The sequence below is a fragment of the Molossus molossus genome, unplaced genomic scaffold, assembly GCF_014108415.1.
Source record: "Molossus molossus isolate mMolMol1 unplaced genomic scaffold, mMolMol1.p scaffold_m16_p_12, whole genome shotgun sequence".
NCBI classification, from domain to species: Eukaryota; Metazoa; Chordata; class Mammalia; order Chiroptera; family Molossidae; genus Molossus; species Molossus molossus.
The window spans coordinates 63,663,713-63,682,266 of NW_023425347.1; the positions used below are offsets into that span (position 1 = coordinate 63,663,713).

The 18,554-nt window shown below is 55.4% G+C and overlaps 1 protein-coding gene across 1 annotated transcript in view; it reads right to left on the reverse strand.

Moving 5' to 3' along the window:
* ACOT11 (acyl-CoA thioesterase 11) overlaps window positions 1–14,824 on the reverse strand; it is a 41,827-nt gene extending 27,003 nt beyond the window's left edge. The window contains exon 1 of the mRNA XM_036257197.1: window positions 14,785–14,824. Coding sequence (XP_036113090.1) covers window positions 14,785–14,817 — 33 coding nt within the window. The 5' untranslated portion in view covers window positions 14,818–14,824. The remainder of the gene's footprint in view (window positions 1–14,784) is intronic.
* Window positions 14,825–18,554: the final 3,730 nt, after the last annotated feature.

An 18,554-nucleotide genomic window follows, 5' to 3' on the forward strand; every position in this document is an offset into this window, starting at 1 on the left:
CCCTAAAACTGAGGGCACCCAGCCAACTGTGAGGTGTTGTGCACATGTTAGGGAGCATCGATTTGAGGGGCTGGAAAGGATGGAGCGCTTGGGCTGGACAGGACCTTGTCTTTCCCAAACCATGAGAGGCTCCAGCAACCCTTGCTCCTCAGCTTTGGGAAAATGAAAATGTGGGGAAGGGAGGCACCGTGGGACCCTGGGTTCTAGAGCCGGGTAGGCTGCACGCGAACCCAGACCTACCCTCAGAAACGCAGGGGCCGCAGGCGACTTGCTCCCCCTCCCAGCGCTTCGTGTGTTCCACAGCTGCGCACCCCACAGGCCAGTTTCCTCATCTGCACCACGAGATTGTGAGTACTCTGCAGAGCCGTCCTGAGCACAAAGGGAGGGGACACATGCAAAGTGCTACGCAAACTGCAATGGTTCTGCCCTCGTTTATTCCGGCACTGCCAGGTGGGCAAGCCTGAGTGGGTCCCCGCACTCACTGAGCCATAGAACAAGGGGCTACCTAGGAGGTGCTGTTGCACCGAGGGGTGGCAGGGGTCTGTGGGAGTGTGTGCGGAGCCTGCACGACAGGGGACAGGCTGTGGGGCTGGGGGTTCGGATTAGCCTCAGCCAACGCCCTCACTCCCACTTCTCCATGTTGCCTGGGTGCTGGCTCAGCGGTATGCCCCACAACTAACGATCGATGGGACACGAGCTAGTTTTCCCGTCTCTGGCCCAGCTTCCTCGTTTATAAAATTGAAAGGGTGGGTATACAGGGGAGACCGAGAACAATCACTCTCCCTTGCTTAAATATTTAATATGTGCCAGGCACTGTGTTGGGCATTTTCTATGCATTATCTCATTCAATCTTCACAGGGTCCTAATAGTTGAAGGCTGTTGTTCCCATTTTATAGACGGGAAAACAGAGGCTCAGGGAGGGAAAGTAACTTACAATCACACAGCAGTAAAGGGCAGCTGTGGGACTTAACCAAGTCTGTTTAACTCAGAGGCTGAGGGGCTTAGCCACTTTGCCGTAAATAACTACCTCTCTTGTTTGACGGGCAAGGTAGGTATTCGTCATCCCAGGCATCCATGCCAGGCACAGCCCTTCCCCACCACACAGCCAGGCTGGGACCCATACAGGACACGCTCCTCCCTGTGTACCCTCACATGCTCTGCTGGAAGGGGTGATGCTGTCAGTGGCTCCTCCCAGCACAGTCCAGGGTCAAGCACTTGTCTCGCTGAATGCTCGAGGCCCGGAAGCCTGTGAGGGGCCAGGCTTCTGATTGCCGAACACTGCTCTTTGTAAATCCTCAGCTCTCAGGAGTGTGAGGAAACCTCCTGGTCAGCTAGATACACCCCTCTCAGGGGCAGGAATCTCAGCTACCACATTCCCTCCAGTGGCTTCTCCCATGTGTTTGCTTGCTCCCAGAGTCAGGGGACTCATTCCCTTCTGACGTAGGCCCTTCCGCTGAGGAGCAGGTCTTCCTGGTTCTTCTAACACTACTCCCACCCCCATCCTCACCCCCCCCACACACACACTCCACATAGTGGACAGCTGCCTCCCTGTGGCTTTCTCCCTTGGGGCTGTTTGCTACCTCCCACCTCCTCCCTCCAGCAGATCCCATAAAGAGGCAGGACACATCTGAACACAGGCAGTCTGACCAAGTCCAATTGTCCCCAGTCGCTCTAATAGTACCTGTGGCCCCTCAGGGGAGCCACTCCGATAGCACCCAGCCCAGATCCCACATTTACAGGCAAAAATCCCTGCAAAAGCCCCTGGCAGGGAGGTGGGCCCTTCAGGGACTGTGAAGAACAGGTCCAGCCTTTCTCCTCATCAGAGCCCTTCATGCCCTCCCCACTAGGCAGCCAGGGCTGCTGCTGACTCTGCCTCTGGGTCACCATGGCAACAGGTGGCCAGGTGATGGGTCAGGCCCAGCCACCCTGACAACCCCATTTAACCTTGGAGCTGGGCACACCAGCTCCAGCCATCACAAGTCCCCTTCGGGAGGGTAAGGGAGAAGAGAGACTGGGAAGAGGGAAAGGGAGAGAAGGGAGAGGTTGCAGAGACAGAGAAAGAGGGAAAGAAGGCAAAGAGAGAGAATAGAAAAACCATGAGGTCAAAGAATAGAGGCTGGGAGAGAACCGAGCAAGTAAAAGAGTAGAGATTTTCTCTCTCCCCCCAGAGAGAATACGGGAAGCAGGAAAGGGGCCCCTCTCACCCTCCCAGGCTGCACACATTCCTCAGGCCTGAGCTGCCTCTCTCAGCCCTATAGGATTCTGGCTGCAGCTGGGACTTCCTGCCCCAGGAAACTAGCAACGCGTTGGGTGGCCCCTTCCAGGCCCAGCTGCTCCTCCAACCCAGGCAGGCCCCTCCTTCTGAGGGATGGTGCCCCTGTCTGTCCCAAGCAGGTGGGGCCACTTCCTCCAGCCCCTCAGGCTGACCGCCCCTACGCTCCCCCTCCCCAGGCCCCAGACGTCCCCAGCTCTCCTGCCTACCCAGTTCTGCGGTCCTCCTTGTCTTCTTCCCAGCTTCCCTCACACAACACACTAACTTTTGTTCCCCAAGTGTCCCGGAGACCTTCCGAAGCAGGGCCAAGGGGTAAGGGCAGGAGTTGGGACTTCATCCACGGACCGCATTCCCTCACACCGGTTAAGGAGTAGACCAGGCCTCAGAATGAGGCCTAGCAAGGAGGCGCCAACCCCGAAGGGCTGCTTCTGAGGCTCTGAGTCACCAGGTCTAAAGGTGAGGCCGTGCTCAGCGCACACCCGCTCTCCACGGGGCACCCCTGTGTTCCAAGTCTCTCCCTGGGCCTCAAGCTCTCGCGCGGCCAGACACCTGTGCTAGCCCCACCCCACCCCTGTGTGCCCTACACTGTCTCAGAGGAATCTCAGTCTGCAATAAAGGTTTGTTAAAGATATGATGAGCAGGGCACAGAGAGAAGGAAAAAAACAAGAAGGCTCGGGGGCCGGCAGCAGATCCCTCGGAACCAGGTGCGTTGGCATCCTGGCCCCGCCCCTGTCTCCCTGGATGACCTTAAACACTTACTTAAGCTACCCTGAACCTCACTTTCCACATCTATAAAGTGGGAATAATGTTCATAGAGGAAATTCAATGAGATTTTATGTGCAAGATGCTTAGAACAGGGTCTGATCCATTGAAAGTGGTCGAAATGTGTCAGCTCCTCATGTTAAAAAGTGAGGTGTCCTGGCCGGTTTGGTTCAGCGGTTAGAGCGTCGGCCTGCGGTCCACAGAGACCCGGGTTCGGTTCCCACTAAGGGCGCATACCTCGGTTGCAGTTTGTCCCCAGCCCTGGTTGGTCGTGCGGGTGGCAGCCACTCGATAGGTCCCTTTCACGTCTATGTTTTTCTCTCTCTCTCTTCCTCCCCCTCTATCTGAACAAAAATTGGAAAAAAATGTCCTCAGGTGAGGGTAAAAAAAAAAGTGAGGCATTGTTGGCCCTGGCTGGGTAGTTCAGTTGGTTAGAGCATCATCCCAATTTGGCAAGGTAGTAGGTTCAGTCAGGGTACATACAAGAAACAACCAATGAATGCAAACAACAAATCGATGTCTCTCTCTCTCTATCTCAAAACTCAATAAATAATTTTTTTAAATTAAAAAAACAAAAGTGAGGCATTGTTGAAGACACAGAAAATCATCTGAGCCAGGAAGAGCCTGCAAGGTCCCCCGGGGGTAAGAGCCACCCTCTGAGTGGCCAGGAAGCCTTGCTGAGCTCTCGCCAAGTTTGAAGATGAAGACCCACTGTCAGGTAGATAGAGGGCCAAAGGGAAGCTCCCAGAAGCGGTGGGGGGCAGACCAGCCTTTCAGCCTGATTGTGACAGTCACCGCCAGGTGACCATGCAATCTGTTAGCACCAGGACTTCATTTCAGCCACCAATCAAGATGTTGAACAGCACAGCTGCCCACACAGTCTGACCAGACTCAGGGGTGCTGGGCCCAGCACGGCTTCAGATGCCTCACAGGGAAATGGCTTCTTGGACTAGAAGATGCCGATCACTAGAAACCAGCTCGGGTTCACTGGAAACAAGGCATTCCAAGCACAAGGGAAGAGGTCACGGGGCAGGAATAGATATGTTTTGTATATTTTGCATTTGCACAGACCCAGAACACTGTAAGTGCTCAGTAAATATGCGTTAAATTGCACTGGGAGGTGTTTCCAGTGGGTCACCACATTTGTCTGCTCTGTTCAACACTGGATCAAATGACTTGAATGAAGACACCCCCGGTCATTGATGGACACCTGAAACGTTCCAGCATAAACATCAAGCCAAGCAGATGGAAATAAACAAGATTTGGGGTATCGGCCTGCATTTACATTTTTTCTACTGCCATCACTTTGCTTTAAGTTATATTTGTGCTGTGTGTCTCTAACTTGTGGTTGTTTATGCAAAAACAGCTGCATGTCTTCATCTGTCCACAGCTCAACAGTGACAACTCCTGCTGCGACCAAACCAGCACCCTGCTGTGGTGAGGGGTGAGGGCATGTTTAGGGCAGGAAGACTTAGTGGCAGGGAAAGGAGAGCCTCCCACTGGGGTACAGCAGGCAGAGTGAGGCCCAGCCCTGTGAGGGAAACAGAGGGAACAGGGAGCGGCAAAGGACAACACGTCCCAGGAGGGGCAGGAGGAGCAGTGGGGGCTGGCCTGAAGCCCTCTGGCTGTAAGTCTAAGGACCGGCTGGGTCAGAGGACAGGAAGGGTCCTAGCGAGGTGTAAGACCAGACAGGGATGGACAAGGTCAGAAAGAGGCCAATTGTGGCTGGGATCAACTTTGACCCTTTTTAAAACTCCCATTCATTCCTTCAAGGTGTTGGGACTACAGCCTGCACAAGACAGACTCTTCTGTCACAGACAGTGAACAAATAAAGGAACAAGATCATTTCAGAGAGTGAAAAATGCTATGAAAATCCAGCAACGTGATAAAGAAAGAGGTGATGGATGGGGAGGAGCTAGTGTAGTGAGGTAATCAGGGTCTGAATGAATGACAAAAAGGAGTGGTTTTGCGAGGCTCTGGGGACACAGGGTCCAGGTAGGGGGACAGAGGGAGCAAAGATCCCAAGGAGGGACAGGGACAGGCCAGGCTGCCAGAGGAATAGCAGGGTGGTCAGGGTGGCCGGAGCGGTGTCCAGGAGGGAGGCAAGATGGGAAATGTCAGGGGAACAGATAGGAAGGGCCCTTGTCACCCAAACCTCGTAGGTTCCAGTGGAATTTGGATTTTACTCCAAGCATGATGGGAAGAACTGGAAGCTGTAAGTGGGGAGGGAGGTGATCTGATTTGCATTTTAAGATCACTCTATGGTTGTGTGGGGGTGAATTAGAGGGTGAGAGAGAAAGCAGAGAGACTCCTAATGGGCCACTACAGTCCAGGGAGAGGTGATGGAGCTCAGGCTGGGCTAGTAACACTGAAGATGCAGAGAGACGATGGCCCCAGAGGGGTACCCCTGAGCCAGAGAGCTGCCTGCAGAACAGGGGCTGCCCAAGAATTGCCCTTGCAGAAGCTCAAAGATCCACCCAAGGACAGGTGGCCAGTAAAAGGCAGAGGGGAGATTGAACTTGTGTTCTCTGACTCCAGCACCTGGTGAGGATGCGGGGTGGGGGTGGGGGGGGACAGTGGAAGCGGGAGGTGGAGCCAGCATGCATTGCTGATGGACTCCACACCTGAGCACGAGAGAAAGGTAGGATGTAGGGAGGACCCAGGCTTCGGACACATGGCTGATGGATGATGATGCTGGTTACTGAGTTGAGGGAGACTAGAAAGAAATAAGTAGGGGATGGAATCAAGAAATTTTGAGATCCTATTAAATACTGAAAGGGAGATGTCAAGGAGGTGACAATGTTCAAGTTTGGAGGCCACTGGTGAAGAGGCTGCAGCTGGAGATGTGAGAGTACCCGGGCACGTACGAGCCGCAGGTCGCCACCCCTCACGGTCAGTCAAACAAGGCTGCCAGTTCTCCATTGCTCTTCCCTGGGACAGGTCGAGTCCAATCCCCTCCCCTTGAATCTACATCACAGGTTGTCACATTTCAACTGGTGACTTCTGAGACCGGATCACGAGAAGCCTGGCAGCTTCTCCCCAGGCCTCTTGGAACCGCTGCGAGTGGGAAGCCTGACCGCCCAGAGACCGTCCTACGAAAAGGTTCCATACTGGTACAGGAAGGACAGTCCCAGCCAGGCCCAACCTTCCGGCCACGCCCACCGGTCGATCCCAGGGACGCCATCGTGGACTGCCCGGCCCAGCCCGCCTGCCAGCGGAGTACCACCAAGCACCCTGAGATGGAGCAGTCTCCGCCATCGCCACAGAGAGCAGAAGAGTCCCCGCCAAGCCCTGCCCAACTCCCGGCAAACAGAATCTGAAGACAGAAGAAAATGGTTCTTGTTTTAAGCCACTAAGTTTTGGGGTAGTTTGTCACACAGCATAGTATCTAGAACAGACATCATCCGAAGAGAGAGTGAAGACAGCTATTTCGAGGTAGGGTGGGAGCGGGGACCCGCAAAGGAGGCTGAGGAGGAGCACGGCGAGGTGGGAAGAGCTCCAGGAGGGGCGGGTCTCTGGAGGAGGGGAGCTGGTCCAGGGGCCCTGAGAGGTCAGGCCCACGGGGAGGGAAGCTATAAGGAGGCGGGAGGGAGGGAGGCTGGAGAGGGAGAGAGCCCAGTGAGAGTGAATCAGGGGAAGGAGGAGACGTAAAGAAGTGGAAGCAGGGGCCACAGAAAACTTTCATGTGGGACGAGGGCAAAGGAACAAGATAGTAGTCGGAAGGGGACATGGGGACGGGGAGGGGTGTTGTTTACCTAGAGGCTTGGACGAGTTAGAGCTCATTTGTCTTCTAATGGGACAGAGCCCGTAGGAGAGGGTACCCCTGGGCCGGAGAGCTGCCTGCAGAACAGCGCTGCCCAAGAACCGCCCTTGCAGAGGCTCAAAGATCTCTCTTTAGAAACTGACGGCTGCCATTTATTGTGCCTACTGTGTGCCAGGCCTTGTCCTTGGGGTCCTTTAATTGTCAGCTCCACTCTGAAGGAGTCCTCATTTTACAGTTGAGGAAAAGGAAACGCAGACAGGGAACACGGAAAGATCCACCCAAGGACAGGTGGCCAGTGAAAGGCAGAGGGGAGCTTGAACTTGTATTCTCTGACTCCAGCCCCTGGCGAGGATGCGGGGCGGGGCGGGGTGGGGGGGGCAGTGGAAGGGGGGATGCCAGTTCTGGAGAGAAATCCAGTCACCAGTCCATGGGACCTCTGAAACAGAGCCTGGCACTCTGGAGACCCTCCATGGATTGCCTCCCAGCTCCCCTGACTTCCAGGTGACCACCCTGGGCAGCACCCCCATCACCATCCACTGCAGCCTATCCACAGGGCCGAGCCGTAGCTGAGAACAAGTCTATGCAGTGAGACACACCTCCTCTTAGCCTGGCTGCCCAGAAGTTCTCTTTATCTGCAGGAGCAAGGTGGGGCTGGTGGGGACCAGGTAACTCAGTCTCAGGAGGCCCTCGGGGTGGGGTGGAGGGTGCCGGGGAGCAAGTCTGTGCTTGCCCGCTTCCAATTTTCTTCGGGGGAGGGACCCTCCCCTTGACCCAAAGTCAGGTAATTCCCCGGCCCCTTCTCTCCCCCCTTTCCCCACGTAACCACGCTCTCGGGGCCTGCCGCACGTACACCAGCACACCACTGTTCTCTTAAAACCCATCTTCTCTGGTACCGGGCAGCACGGAAGACCTGCTTGGCACAGAAAAGGCTCAAGGGGCAGGGGCCATTGTGACCCGAGTCCCCATGTTACAAACTAGGGACCAGGCTGGGAAAGGGGTAGCTGCCACCCACTAGCCAAAAGTCCTCTGACTGCAGACCATCGTCTGTCCCTCCCACAGTTCACTGGGGCCACAGAGAAGAAGGAGAAAAGCAGAGAAGCGGGTCTCTCCACACCCTCCCTAAGGAAGCAAAAGGAAACTGAGACCCACCTGGTTCAGCTCAGCCCTGGAGTGTGCTGGAAACCTAAGGCTACTTTGGGAAGACTCAAGGGCCCGCCCCTCCCGACCTCTGACCAGTTTCCAGGCCTGGGAACAGGGCCACACCCCATGGGGCGGATCACAGCCTGTTCTAGAGGTCACAGATAAGACAAAGCCAAGGAGTGAAGAGATCTGGGGCTCGGAAGCACCCCCCACAGTGAGCGACAGGTCCCCTGCTTGGAGAAGTCTCCACCTGCCCTGAGGGCACACACACCCCAGTAGGCAAGGCCAGACCCCTGAACACCAGCATCCTGCCCCAGAGATGGGCCACAGGGAGGTGCCGCCAGCCTGCTGTGGGCTGTTGAACCAGCAGACAGGGAAAGCACGTACACCGTCTTCCTAGACTGTCAAGTGGGTGCACACATGAGGACGTAAGAAACCCTGTGGGGACGGGGGCAGGTCCCATGTCTGCAGAGTCCCAGTGTTTCATTGTGATTTTTTCCAGCTTTATTGAGATATGATCGACGAACAAAAATGACATGTATTATGTAGGTTGCACAAGGTGATGTTTTGATGTACATACACACTGTGAAATGATTACCACAATCAAGAGATGCTTAATACTTAATTCTATTGACATTAGTTAATTAATTAATGTCTGACTTGCTGAGGGCAAATTACTATTACTATTTAAGAAGCCCCAGGCAGGATGTACATGTTACATGGATGAGGGGCCAGGGAGGGACTCCTCAAGGGGTCACTGCCAAATTCTCTCCCATGCCTTGTGGAACGAGCTCGTCCCCACATCTCACGCCCGGTTGTCTGCCTGGAACCTGGAAAAGCTTTCGGCCTCCTCCAGGGAGCTGGCCTGCCCCTAGGCTGGAAGGGGCCACCGCTGCGCCTGCCTCTGTCACAGCCTGGCCACACTGTGCTGTCAGCATCAGCTTGTTCCTCTGTCTCCCCGTCAGCTTGGGGGCACCTGAGGACAGGTCCAATCTAACTCATCCCTGTGTCCCCAAAGCACCGGACTCTGGTCCTTCCATCCCTGCCTCGGTGCCACTCCTCCCCACAGGAAGCTCTCCTGGGAATGGGAGGAGCACGCAGACCCACAGCTGGCGAGCTGGCAGACGAGCACCCGCCAGCACCATCTGTCCCTGGAGCCGCGGGACACAGCAGGCACGGGGCAGCCAGGTCGGCCCAGGACAGGAGCCACAGCACCAGCGCCCGCTCAGCTGCAGCTCGGGCTGCGACACGACCTGGAATTCTCTCACTGGCTCAAAGCGACTCCATGCCAGAGGCTTGGTTTCCTTACCAGTAAAGCCAGATGGACACCAGCAGCCTGGCAGAGTGGTTGAGAAGTTTAAATATGCCTGACACGGAGCAGGTACTCCAGGGGAGCTCGCTTCACCACCCCTCACCATCTGACCCTGTGGTCCACCCATCGAGGAAACTGAAGTCCAGGTCAGACGAACAGAAAAGAACCAATACAGTAGTCACCATGGCCAATTATGTGCCAAGTTCTACAGTCCTCCAAAGTCTTTCATCCCACCAAGGATCCAGCGAGATCTGCATGAAGACCTGGTTCGCAGATGAGGACACTGAGGCCCACAGGAGTGAAGTGACGTAGTGTCTCCAAGGCAGGTCTCTGCATCCTTACACTGTGGGCAGAGTGGTGAGCTACCATCCAGAGGTGCCAGGGATGCCAGCTCAGCCCCGCCTGGACCGGCACAGGTGAGGGGCAGTGGAGAGCCCCCCTGGACCCTGGTGTATGCAAGGTGAGGGAAGGTGGGGGAGCCCCAATCTGCACTGTCAGTGTGTGAAGGTGGGCAGGGAAGCCAGCATGGTGGGGGGTCTGAGAACAACAGACAAAACCACGTGTTGGGTGCACAGAGGCTCTGGACGCCTCCCTGGTCAAGACGGGCTGGAAAAGGGTCCCCGCCTCATTGGTAGGGGTTCTGCGTCCCTCATCAGCCATACAAGCCCAGACTCATCATCTCACTTCTTGGTGCCTCCTCTGTACCAGGGGCTGATCCTTTTGCCCAATTACCTACTGTGAGGAGTCAGGGGTGAGTGGGATGTGGCTGGAACCTTCAGGGTGCTGGCCATTCAGAGGAGAGAAAGCGTGGTGATGTGCTTCCCTGGGTCCCTGAGCTCAGGTGCTGCGTACCCTGGCACCAAGTCTGGAGGACCAGAGTCCTCAAGGAGTGCACAGTCTGGTGGACAGCTATACAGCTGCGAGTATCCCAAACCCCAGACCCTGCCTCGGGGCCCAGCCTCCCCCCCCCTGCCTGCTGTACATGGCAGCCATGTCTCAGGCCCTCCAGCTGCTCTGCCCTCGCTCACTCCGCTCCAAGCCACACTGATCTCCCCCAGCTGCTCAGACGTGCCCAGCTCCCCCCACCTTGGAGCCTGCACACGAATGCTGTTCCCTCTGCCTGGAATGCTCTTCCCCAGTTCCGCCCACAGCTGCCTCCGCAGCTGCTAGGTTTCCACTCAGTCACCACCTGCTCACAGAGCTCTCCCCGGCCCCCTCGTTATTCTCTCACTGTTCTCTGTTCTCCAGGCAGCCCGAGTTTGAACTCAGCAGGGCCACTTGCTAGCTGTGCAATCTTGGGCAAGTTACTTAACCTCTCTGTGTCAGTTTCATCTTTAGCATGGGCACAATACCATTACCGACGTCAAAGTTGATACCAGGAATAACTGAGTTCATGCGTGCTTGGCACATAGCTAGCACTTGCATGACATTCACTCCGACTATTATTACTCACAGCCCTTAGCACAGATTTTCCTCGTGTTTTTCTTTGACTCTCTGTTCACCCCATTAGCTGTCAGCTCCACACAAGAGCATGTGTTCATCACATGCTGACACATGCTGAGCCTGTGGAGGGAACCACTGAAGTCAGGACACCACCCTAAGGAAAGGCCATTCATTCTGGGAGCAGGCAGGATGGGAACTGGAAGGGGAATGAGGGCCGAGCTGGGTTCTGAGAGAGAAAGAAGAGTCGCCCAGGACAGACTGAGAACACTAAGGTATCTGCCCATGGCTGAGACTAAGGTTCCAATGTGTCTCCCATATAGGCTGCAGCTAAGTGTCTGAGTCTTACCTCTTCCTCCCGGAGGCCTTCTGGGACAACTTCGGCCCCCTTCTGAGCTCCCACTGTCACTCATTCACTCAGTAGTTTTTGCACCCCTATATATCATGGGCACGTCATTTTATGTTTACGGTTCTCTCCTCCACCCCCACACAGAGGGGGTCCTCGGTCAGACGACCCCTGCCATTCATTGTCAGGACCATCCTCAAGGTGATGTACAAACCTTCACAAACATCCAGACTCCTAGGATGTCAAGGCTGGTGGGGACCTCTGGGACACCCAGAGATGGGGAATACGAGGTAAAGATAAAATTCTAATCCAGAGTGACCAAATGTTGCACCCTAAACCTCCCACACCTGAACTAGATCCCTAATGCGGCCGGGGTCCTCAGGTTCAAGGTGAAGCAGCTGGTCGCCACAGGGGGTGGGGAGCAGCATGTAGCTCTGTGGGTTCATGTCAACAGCACCACCCAGGCGCAGGGCTTCTCAGGGGAACTGGGACAAACAGCCCCACCCCCATTTCCAGGGTAAGGAGAGTTCCTGGGCACCCCGGGGAGCTGACCTGGCTGTGTTGGCCAGTGGACCAGGCTCAAACTCAGCCTTCCCACTGAGATGCCAGCGGGTCTCTACCAGCCCAGGGGTGTAGACCTCAGTGTCCTGTGTAGACTGAGCCTTGGATGGGAGAAGGAGAAGGGTCTCCATTAAGAGGCAGGACAGAGGACCTTCCAGCACCACTGGACAGGCGCTCAGTGCTCCTCCAGCCCCAGCCCCAGCCTGGCAGCAGACACCCCACCGGGCTCACTGACACCCTCCCTCCCCACCGCCCTCCCTCCCTCACTCACACGTGCAGAGCGCGTGCTGAGTAACCAGTGGTGGGTAAGAGCCAGAACTTTCCCTCCGAAATGCCCACTATCTGCAGAGCTACAAGGTACTGACGAGGGTCCCCAACCCTGTGACATGGGGCCGCCCTTTAGTTCCCAGGTTCACATGGCTTTCTTTAGTCCCCAGCGAAGAGAGCTAGGTGGGGTGTTTTGGTTTGCTTGCTTTTTACCAAAAATGGCTTTGGTGCCCTGGCCGGTTTGGCTCAGCGGTTGGAGCGTCTGCCTGCGGTCCGGAGAGACCCGGGTTCGGTTCCCGCTAAGGGCATGTACCTCGGTTGCAGTTTGTCCCCGGCCCTGGTTGGTCGTGCGGGTGGCAGCCACTCGATGTGTCCCTTTCACATCGATGTTTCCCTCTCTCTCTCTTCCTCTCTCTCCCTCCCACTCTATCTGTACAAAAAATGGAAAAATGTCCTCGGGTGAGGATTAAAACAAAAAAAAATGGCTTTGGTAACCGCCCAGAAAACTGTCCCCTGCTCTCCTGTACGCCTGGGGAACTCAGAGAATCCAGGAGGGAACAGGCGAGTCCAAGGAGATCTGCCATGTAGGCAATGGTTCAGAGGTGGCATCCAGGCCAGAGTGTCCTCGGCCGGCATGCGGTCACCTGTGTCACCTCGTGGGTCCACACTCTACGCCCCACAGCCATCTCCACTCCCCGACTCAGCGGGGGGGGCACGTGGAGAACAGGAGTGTCAGCTGGGCTCCGAGTCAGGACATGTGGGTTGAACCCCACTCTGGGCTTCCCTCAGGCTGAGCCTCAGGTTCCTCAGCTCAAACTCGGAGCCACTTTCTACCAGTGTGGTCCTGGGCAAGCCACTCAGCTTCTCTGAGCCCCGTTTCCGCATCTGGGACGTGGGGATGATAGCTCTACTTCCCTCTGCGCGCTGGACGGGTAATACACGCACGGTCTGCTGCCTAGCGTGGTCAGCGCATGTAAGGAACTGTCCTAGAGAAGGCTCATCGTCTCTGTAAGACAGGCACAGCGATAGGTCCCTGTCCTGCTGCCTTCTCCCACGTATTGACGGGGATAATGGGAAAGAGTCAGATCGATGGGAGAAGAGTTCAAGATGACCGGACATAAGGGAAGACAGGCAGCCCCACCCACCTGGACGGTGCTCTCTGCCCTGTGCTGGGGAAAAGGAGTGAGACACCTGCTTTTTTTGTTTTGTTTTTGTTTTTATTTTTAATCCTCATCTGAGGATACTTTTCCATTTATCTTCAGAGAGAGTGGCAGGGAGGGACAGAGGGAGATGTAAGCAAGATACATTGACTGGTTGCCTTCCGCATGACCTGACCAGGGCCAGGGACAAACCAAAACCGAGGTACGTGCCCTTGACCGGAATCGAACCCGCCACTCTTTGGTCCACAGGCCAATGCTCTCACCGCTGAGCCAAACTGGCCAGGGTGAGACACCCTGCTGCTCAGATCCCGCCCTTGGCCTCACTGCAAACTTGCCTGTGCCCATCTATTCGCTAAGCGTTGGCTGGGACTCTGGCCCTGCCCAACACGGTGCTGTGCACACCAAGAGCAGCCTTGGGGAACCCGCTGGCTGGCGGCAGAGATGCACATGTAAGTCCACCACCCAGTCCAGGGCGAGAAGGGGCTAACACAACGGCTCGCTGTGCTGAGAAAAATCTGGGAAGGCTTTCCAGAGGAGGCAGCATCTGAACTGAGATCTGAGGACTCACAAGTACCTCACAAGTTAGCAGAGGGCAAGGTAGGCTGGGGGTCACGCTCACAGAAAGTACAGTTACACAACAGCACGAGGAGAGAACAAGGTCAGTACACTGAAGCAACGGCAAGCAGTCGGGATGGCTGCCATGCCAGAGGCACAGGGGCGAGCGAAGTGGAATGAGGGAGAGGTGGGCAGAGCACAGCACCAAGATCCTTTTTATCAAGTAAGGAATGTGAACGTTATCCTGAAGGCAGCCATCTGAGATGAGGAATCTTCGCATTGGCCTTTTAGAAGCATCCCTCCAGGGGAAGGTGGATTGGAGGGGTCTGGACGTGGGACGGGGGAACCAGGGAGGAAAAGGTGCCCCAAGTCTGAGTGGAGTGGCAACAATGTAGATGGGGGGAGGGGATGAAGAAGAGATTTATCTGTCCCTGCCCCTTTTAAAAAGGCTTTTTCTGAAAACATCCCAGACGCCACGTACTCTGTGCCCAGCACAACCTTTGCCAGTGTGTCCTGAACCCTTTGCTCACCAGCTAAAAAGCCCGCAGAGCACTTGGGTCTGTCCCGTGCCTCCGCATCTAATCTCAGCTCCAAAGTCCCTGTTCAGAGGTTCTAGGGAAACGGTCGCCGCGAGGTCACCCGGCAAGACCCGTTGTTTCACCAGCCTTCACTTGGTCCAGAACTTGCTCTCCCAGGAGGTTACTGTTCCCCAGAACCCCAGCTTCACCCTGTGGCACTGGCCCCCACACCCCTGTAACGTCTATCAGCTCCGTGGCCTTTGAGCCCTGAACTCTGAGAGTTAAATACCATACGGCCACAGGGCTCGTGAGTTCTGCAGAAACACACACAAACCTCTGCGGCCACAGAGCTCGTGAGTTCTGCAGAAACACACACAGACCTCTGCGGAGAGGAACACACACCCCCGGAATGGAATTCCAGACACAAAGACCTTGCGAGATGACTGCACTCAGCACAACCTACCCTCAGGGAGCTAACGGCCCCTGGGGCTTGTTTGGGGAGTGCTGCTGATAATAAACCAGCCCAGGGGTCCTGCCATTTCTCCTTCCAAAAGGAAGTTAGAAAATGGCCCGTGGAAAATGAGAGAGGAGACATAGAACTTCTGACTTAAAAGGGAAGCTTCAATTCTCTTTGGGGCCCCGAGATCCTCTCCCCCTTTGCCTCCCCTCCCCAGCACACCCTCCATACCCTTCGCAGTTGATTCCCAACGTTCTGGATCATGGTGGCTGAGACCCCGCTAGCTGGTCGCACAGATGGCAGCACCCTCCGAGAGTCGAGAGTCACCTGAGCAGCAGCCAGGCTCCTGCTCCATATGAAGCCTGTTGGCAATCTCCTCCGCTCCTCCTCCCAAGCTCCCGCCCCTGCTGAGCCCAGGGCCGGCCTCCACTCAGACTGCCCTCTGCCCCCCTTCTCCTAGAGCCCCCGCACAGCAGGCTCCTGTGCCTGCCTAGTGGACAGGAAGGAAAGAGGCTGCCAGCTGGGGCACAGCCACATCAGGGGGCCCTGTGCCCGCCCCCTAGGCTCCTAGCCGGACACTCCTTTCTCTTCCAGCCACAGCCAAACTTAGTCACCCCCATTTCCAGCCCCTGACATCCTCCCCAGAGCGTCTCTAGGCTCCAGACCCCCAGCCCCAGCCAGGCAGACTGGTAAAATGGGCATCAGGTCAGAAGGGGCAGAAGGCCAGGGAGCTGCCAGCAGGTCCCAGAGAGATACCAGACCCACCTGCTAGGACTCTTCACCCTTGGGAGTGTCACTCCCCCGCCCCACTGCTCCAGGCTGCTGGCATCCAGCAGCTGCTGGCCAGGGACAGGGCACACCCCTCACTGCCTTAAAATAGGTGGCGTGACTTTTCTAAAAGTGGCACCTGCCAAATCACATCCCATTGGCTCCACAGGACTCAGCCCCTGGGCACCTATCCTGGCCCCACTGCAGACATTACAACCTGAGAGACCACCAGGATTTCCCCTTCCCCCTCTACTTCTGCAAGAGGCTTAACATCGAGGCCCTGCCATTCATGCTGGACTGCTTACAGATCAATGGAATAAAGTGCTTGGTGGGTAAGGGATGAAGAGGGGTGGCAATCCAGGCAAGGGAGCTGGACGGACAAGTGGATCAGGACTGATGATGATGAGCTCCTTACAATAACCGAGTATCTACTGTGTACCAGGCCTCACTATGGTCCTCATTCTAACCCCACTGTGGGTTCTGTGGGGAAGGCAGGTGATATGCCCCAGGTGGCATAGCTTTGCTGGAACAGGGCTCAGCCTGGTTCCGAGGCCTCTATTTCACTCTGCACATATGTCCGCCCCTGGGCCTAAGACACCTGGTTCTGGGCCTGCTTCGTTCACACATGTGCTTTGTGACTTTGGGCATGCTCCCTCCTCTCTCTGAGCCTCCCTGCTCTCGGGTCAAGGACCCCAATGTCCATCCCTATGAGCTCAGGCCTTGCCCTCAAATTGCTTGTGGTCTGTCAGCAGTTTAGTGTCTACAAATGAGAAATTAAAGTCCCATCTGAAAGACCGAAAGATGGTCCAAGGATGGCACTGAGGGTCGGGGCAAGCCGGAAGGCTTCCTGGAGGAGGTAAGACTAGAGCTGGTCTGAAGCTGGAGGGGGTTTGGATAGGGTGAGAAGAGTGGTGAGGGGAAGGCCTAACAGGATCAGATAGGATGCTGTCATAGGCAGAGGACCCTCACTTGGCAGAGAAAAAGCCGAGAATCTGACGAGGGCCTCGAAGGCCAGGCAACAGGGTTTCGGCCTCAAGAGGCCTCTGAGAATAAAAAACATGCTCAACATGATAAAAGCCACGTGGGTGAGCAGGACAGGCATCGTGAGACTGCTGTGGACTGGAAAGGAAACCAGCCCAGAGAGGGGACAGCGCCCGTCACTCAGCCTCGCTAGATTCAGGCAGGCAGCCAGGACAGTCTCAGGGTTCGCACTAAGGGGATGAGGGAACCCAGAGAGCTTCTGGTCCCCACCCTCCCCTCTCTCCAGAGAAGTGTAATGGCTCAGACTCACCGGACTCAGTCTGGTCCCCTCATCTTACAGGAAACATTAAGGCCCAGAAATGAAAAGTGCGCCCCCCAAGTCACACAGTGAGGAAGTCGTCAGAATCACCATCCTGACCACAGCTGTAGAGCCCTGTCCAGCCCATCTCACAACAAGCATAAAACAAGAGTGGCTTCAGTTAGACTTCAAAGAGGACGTCCAGCAAGGTGCAGTCAGTATTATTATCAGGAACACGCAACAGAGGCCCCTGCAGCCCACACAGGTCTCTCTCCTCCGCTACTCATTACAGAACCACCTTCTGGGTCTCGTCAGCAGTCTGTTCAGGATGCTACTCCAGTGACCACTCCATGGAGATCTGCCTCCCCTGTCCAGCTCACCTGGGAGCGCCCTGAGGCTGGTCCCCCTCCCCACCAGCCCCCAACCAGGGCCCTGAATGCAAGAAACATGAAACACACCTGCACGAATCATAGTCCTGGAAAGGCAGATAAAGAAGAGGTCTTAAGCGATAGCGAGGTCAATGGGTCTCAAACTTTAGCCCGCATCAGAATCAGCCAGAGGACTTGTTGAACACAGACTGCTGGGCCCCATCTCCAGGAGAGCTGCGGGAGAGCCCGAGAATTGGCATTTCTAACAAAACCCCAAGGGATGTTGATGTTGCTGGTTCAGGGACTGTACTTGACCCCAGTGAGCTAGGTCAGCCCAGAGATTTTTTTTTTTTAATCCTCACCTGAGGATTGCAGTTTGTCCCCGGCCCTGGTTGGGCCGTGCGGGTGGCAACCACTCGATGTGCCCCTTTCACATCGATATTTTTCTCTCTCTCTCTTCCTCTCTCTCCCTCCCACTCTGTCTGTACAAAAAATGGAAAAATGTCCTCGGGTGAGGATAAAATAAATAAATAAATAAAGGCAGCGCCCAACAGCACAGCAGCAGCAGCAGCACTGTCCTTGCATTACAGCCCTTCTCCCATGCCCAGCCCTGTGCCGGCACTTCTTGTGCCCTACCGGCTCGGGGCCTCGCCCTAAGAAGAAGGTACTATGATTTATTCTCTTATGGAGGAGAAGACGAAGGCAAAGAGTCATTTGTCCAAAGTCACACAGTTGATAAGCGTTAACAGCAGGATTTGAACCCTGATCTAAGTCTGGAGCCCACAAGTTCAACCAACACTTTACACAACCTGTTTACAGCTTAAACTGGTCAAGGAATTCTCTAGAGGTTCCCAAATCCAGTAGGTTCATTTCTGATGTGGGGTGACCTGTGGTGCATTCAGCCCAAAGTCCGGGTCCTCGCGTGGGCTTCTGGGTGTCCTACATCTTCAGAAAGCCTGCCTCTTAAGCCCTGTGAGCCCAGAGAATTTTCACCCACAAACACTTCTTTGGCCACACTACGTCCTTCAACTGGCCCTGCCGATGGGGTCTTCCTGGCTAGAGGACAAATGTCTGTGTTAATTCTTCAGGTCCATGTCCCAGCTCTACCTCCCAGCTCAGTGACGAAACAGTGAAATAACCTCCATCTACCTTCCACAGTGATACCACATTGTCACCATCAAGCACCAATCGATCTCCCCCATCAGACTGGGAACTCACACGGGCAGGGACCTCATCTGAGTCTTATGAGTTCTTAGCACAGGGTCTGCCCAGGGCAAGGGTTTAGTGACCAAATGGAAGGATGGAAAGAAGGGAGGAAGGAAGGGAGGGAAGGAGGAAAGAAGGAAGGAAGGGACTGGATGGGTATATGAAGAAATGAATGAGTGAATAAATTACCAAACTCCCGGGAATTCCCTCTGCTGGGCCTTTATTTCTTGCCAGATAGGACCACAGACTTTGTGGGTAGGAGGGGACCTCTGATATCATCCACTCCAGCTCCCACTTCCAGCACTGTCCTAGCTAAACCCATCCATGGGCCAGAATCTACAGTTCTACCCACTGCACACATACCCCTAATACCCAGCCTC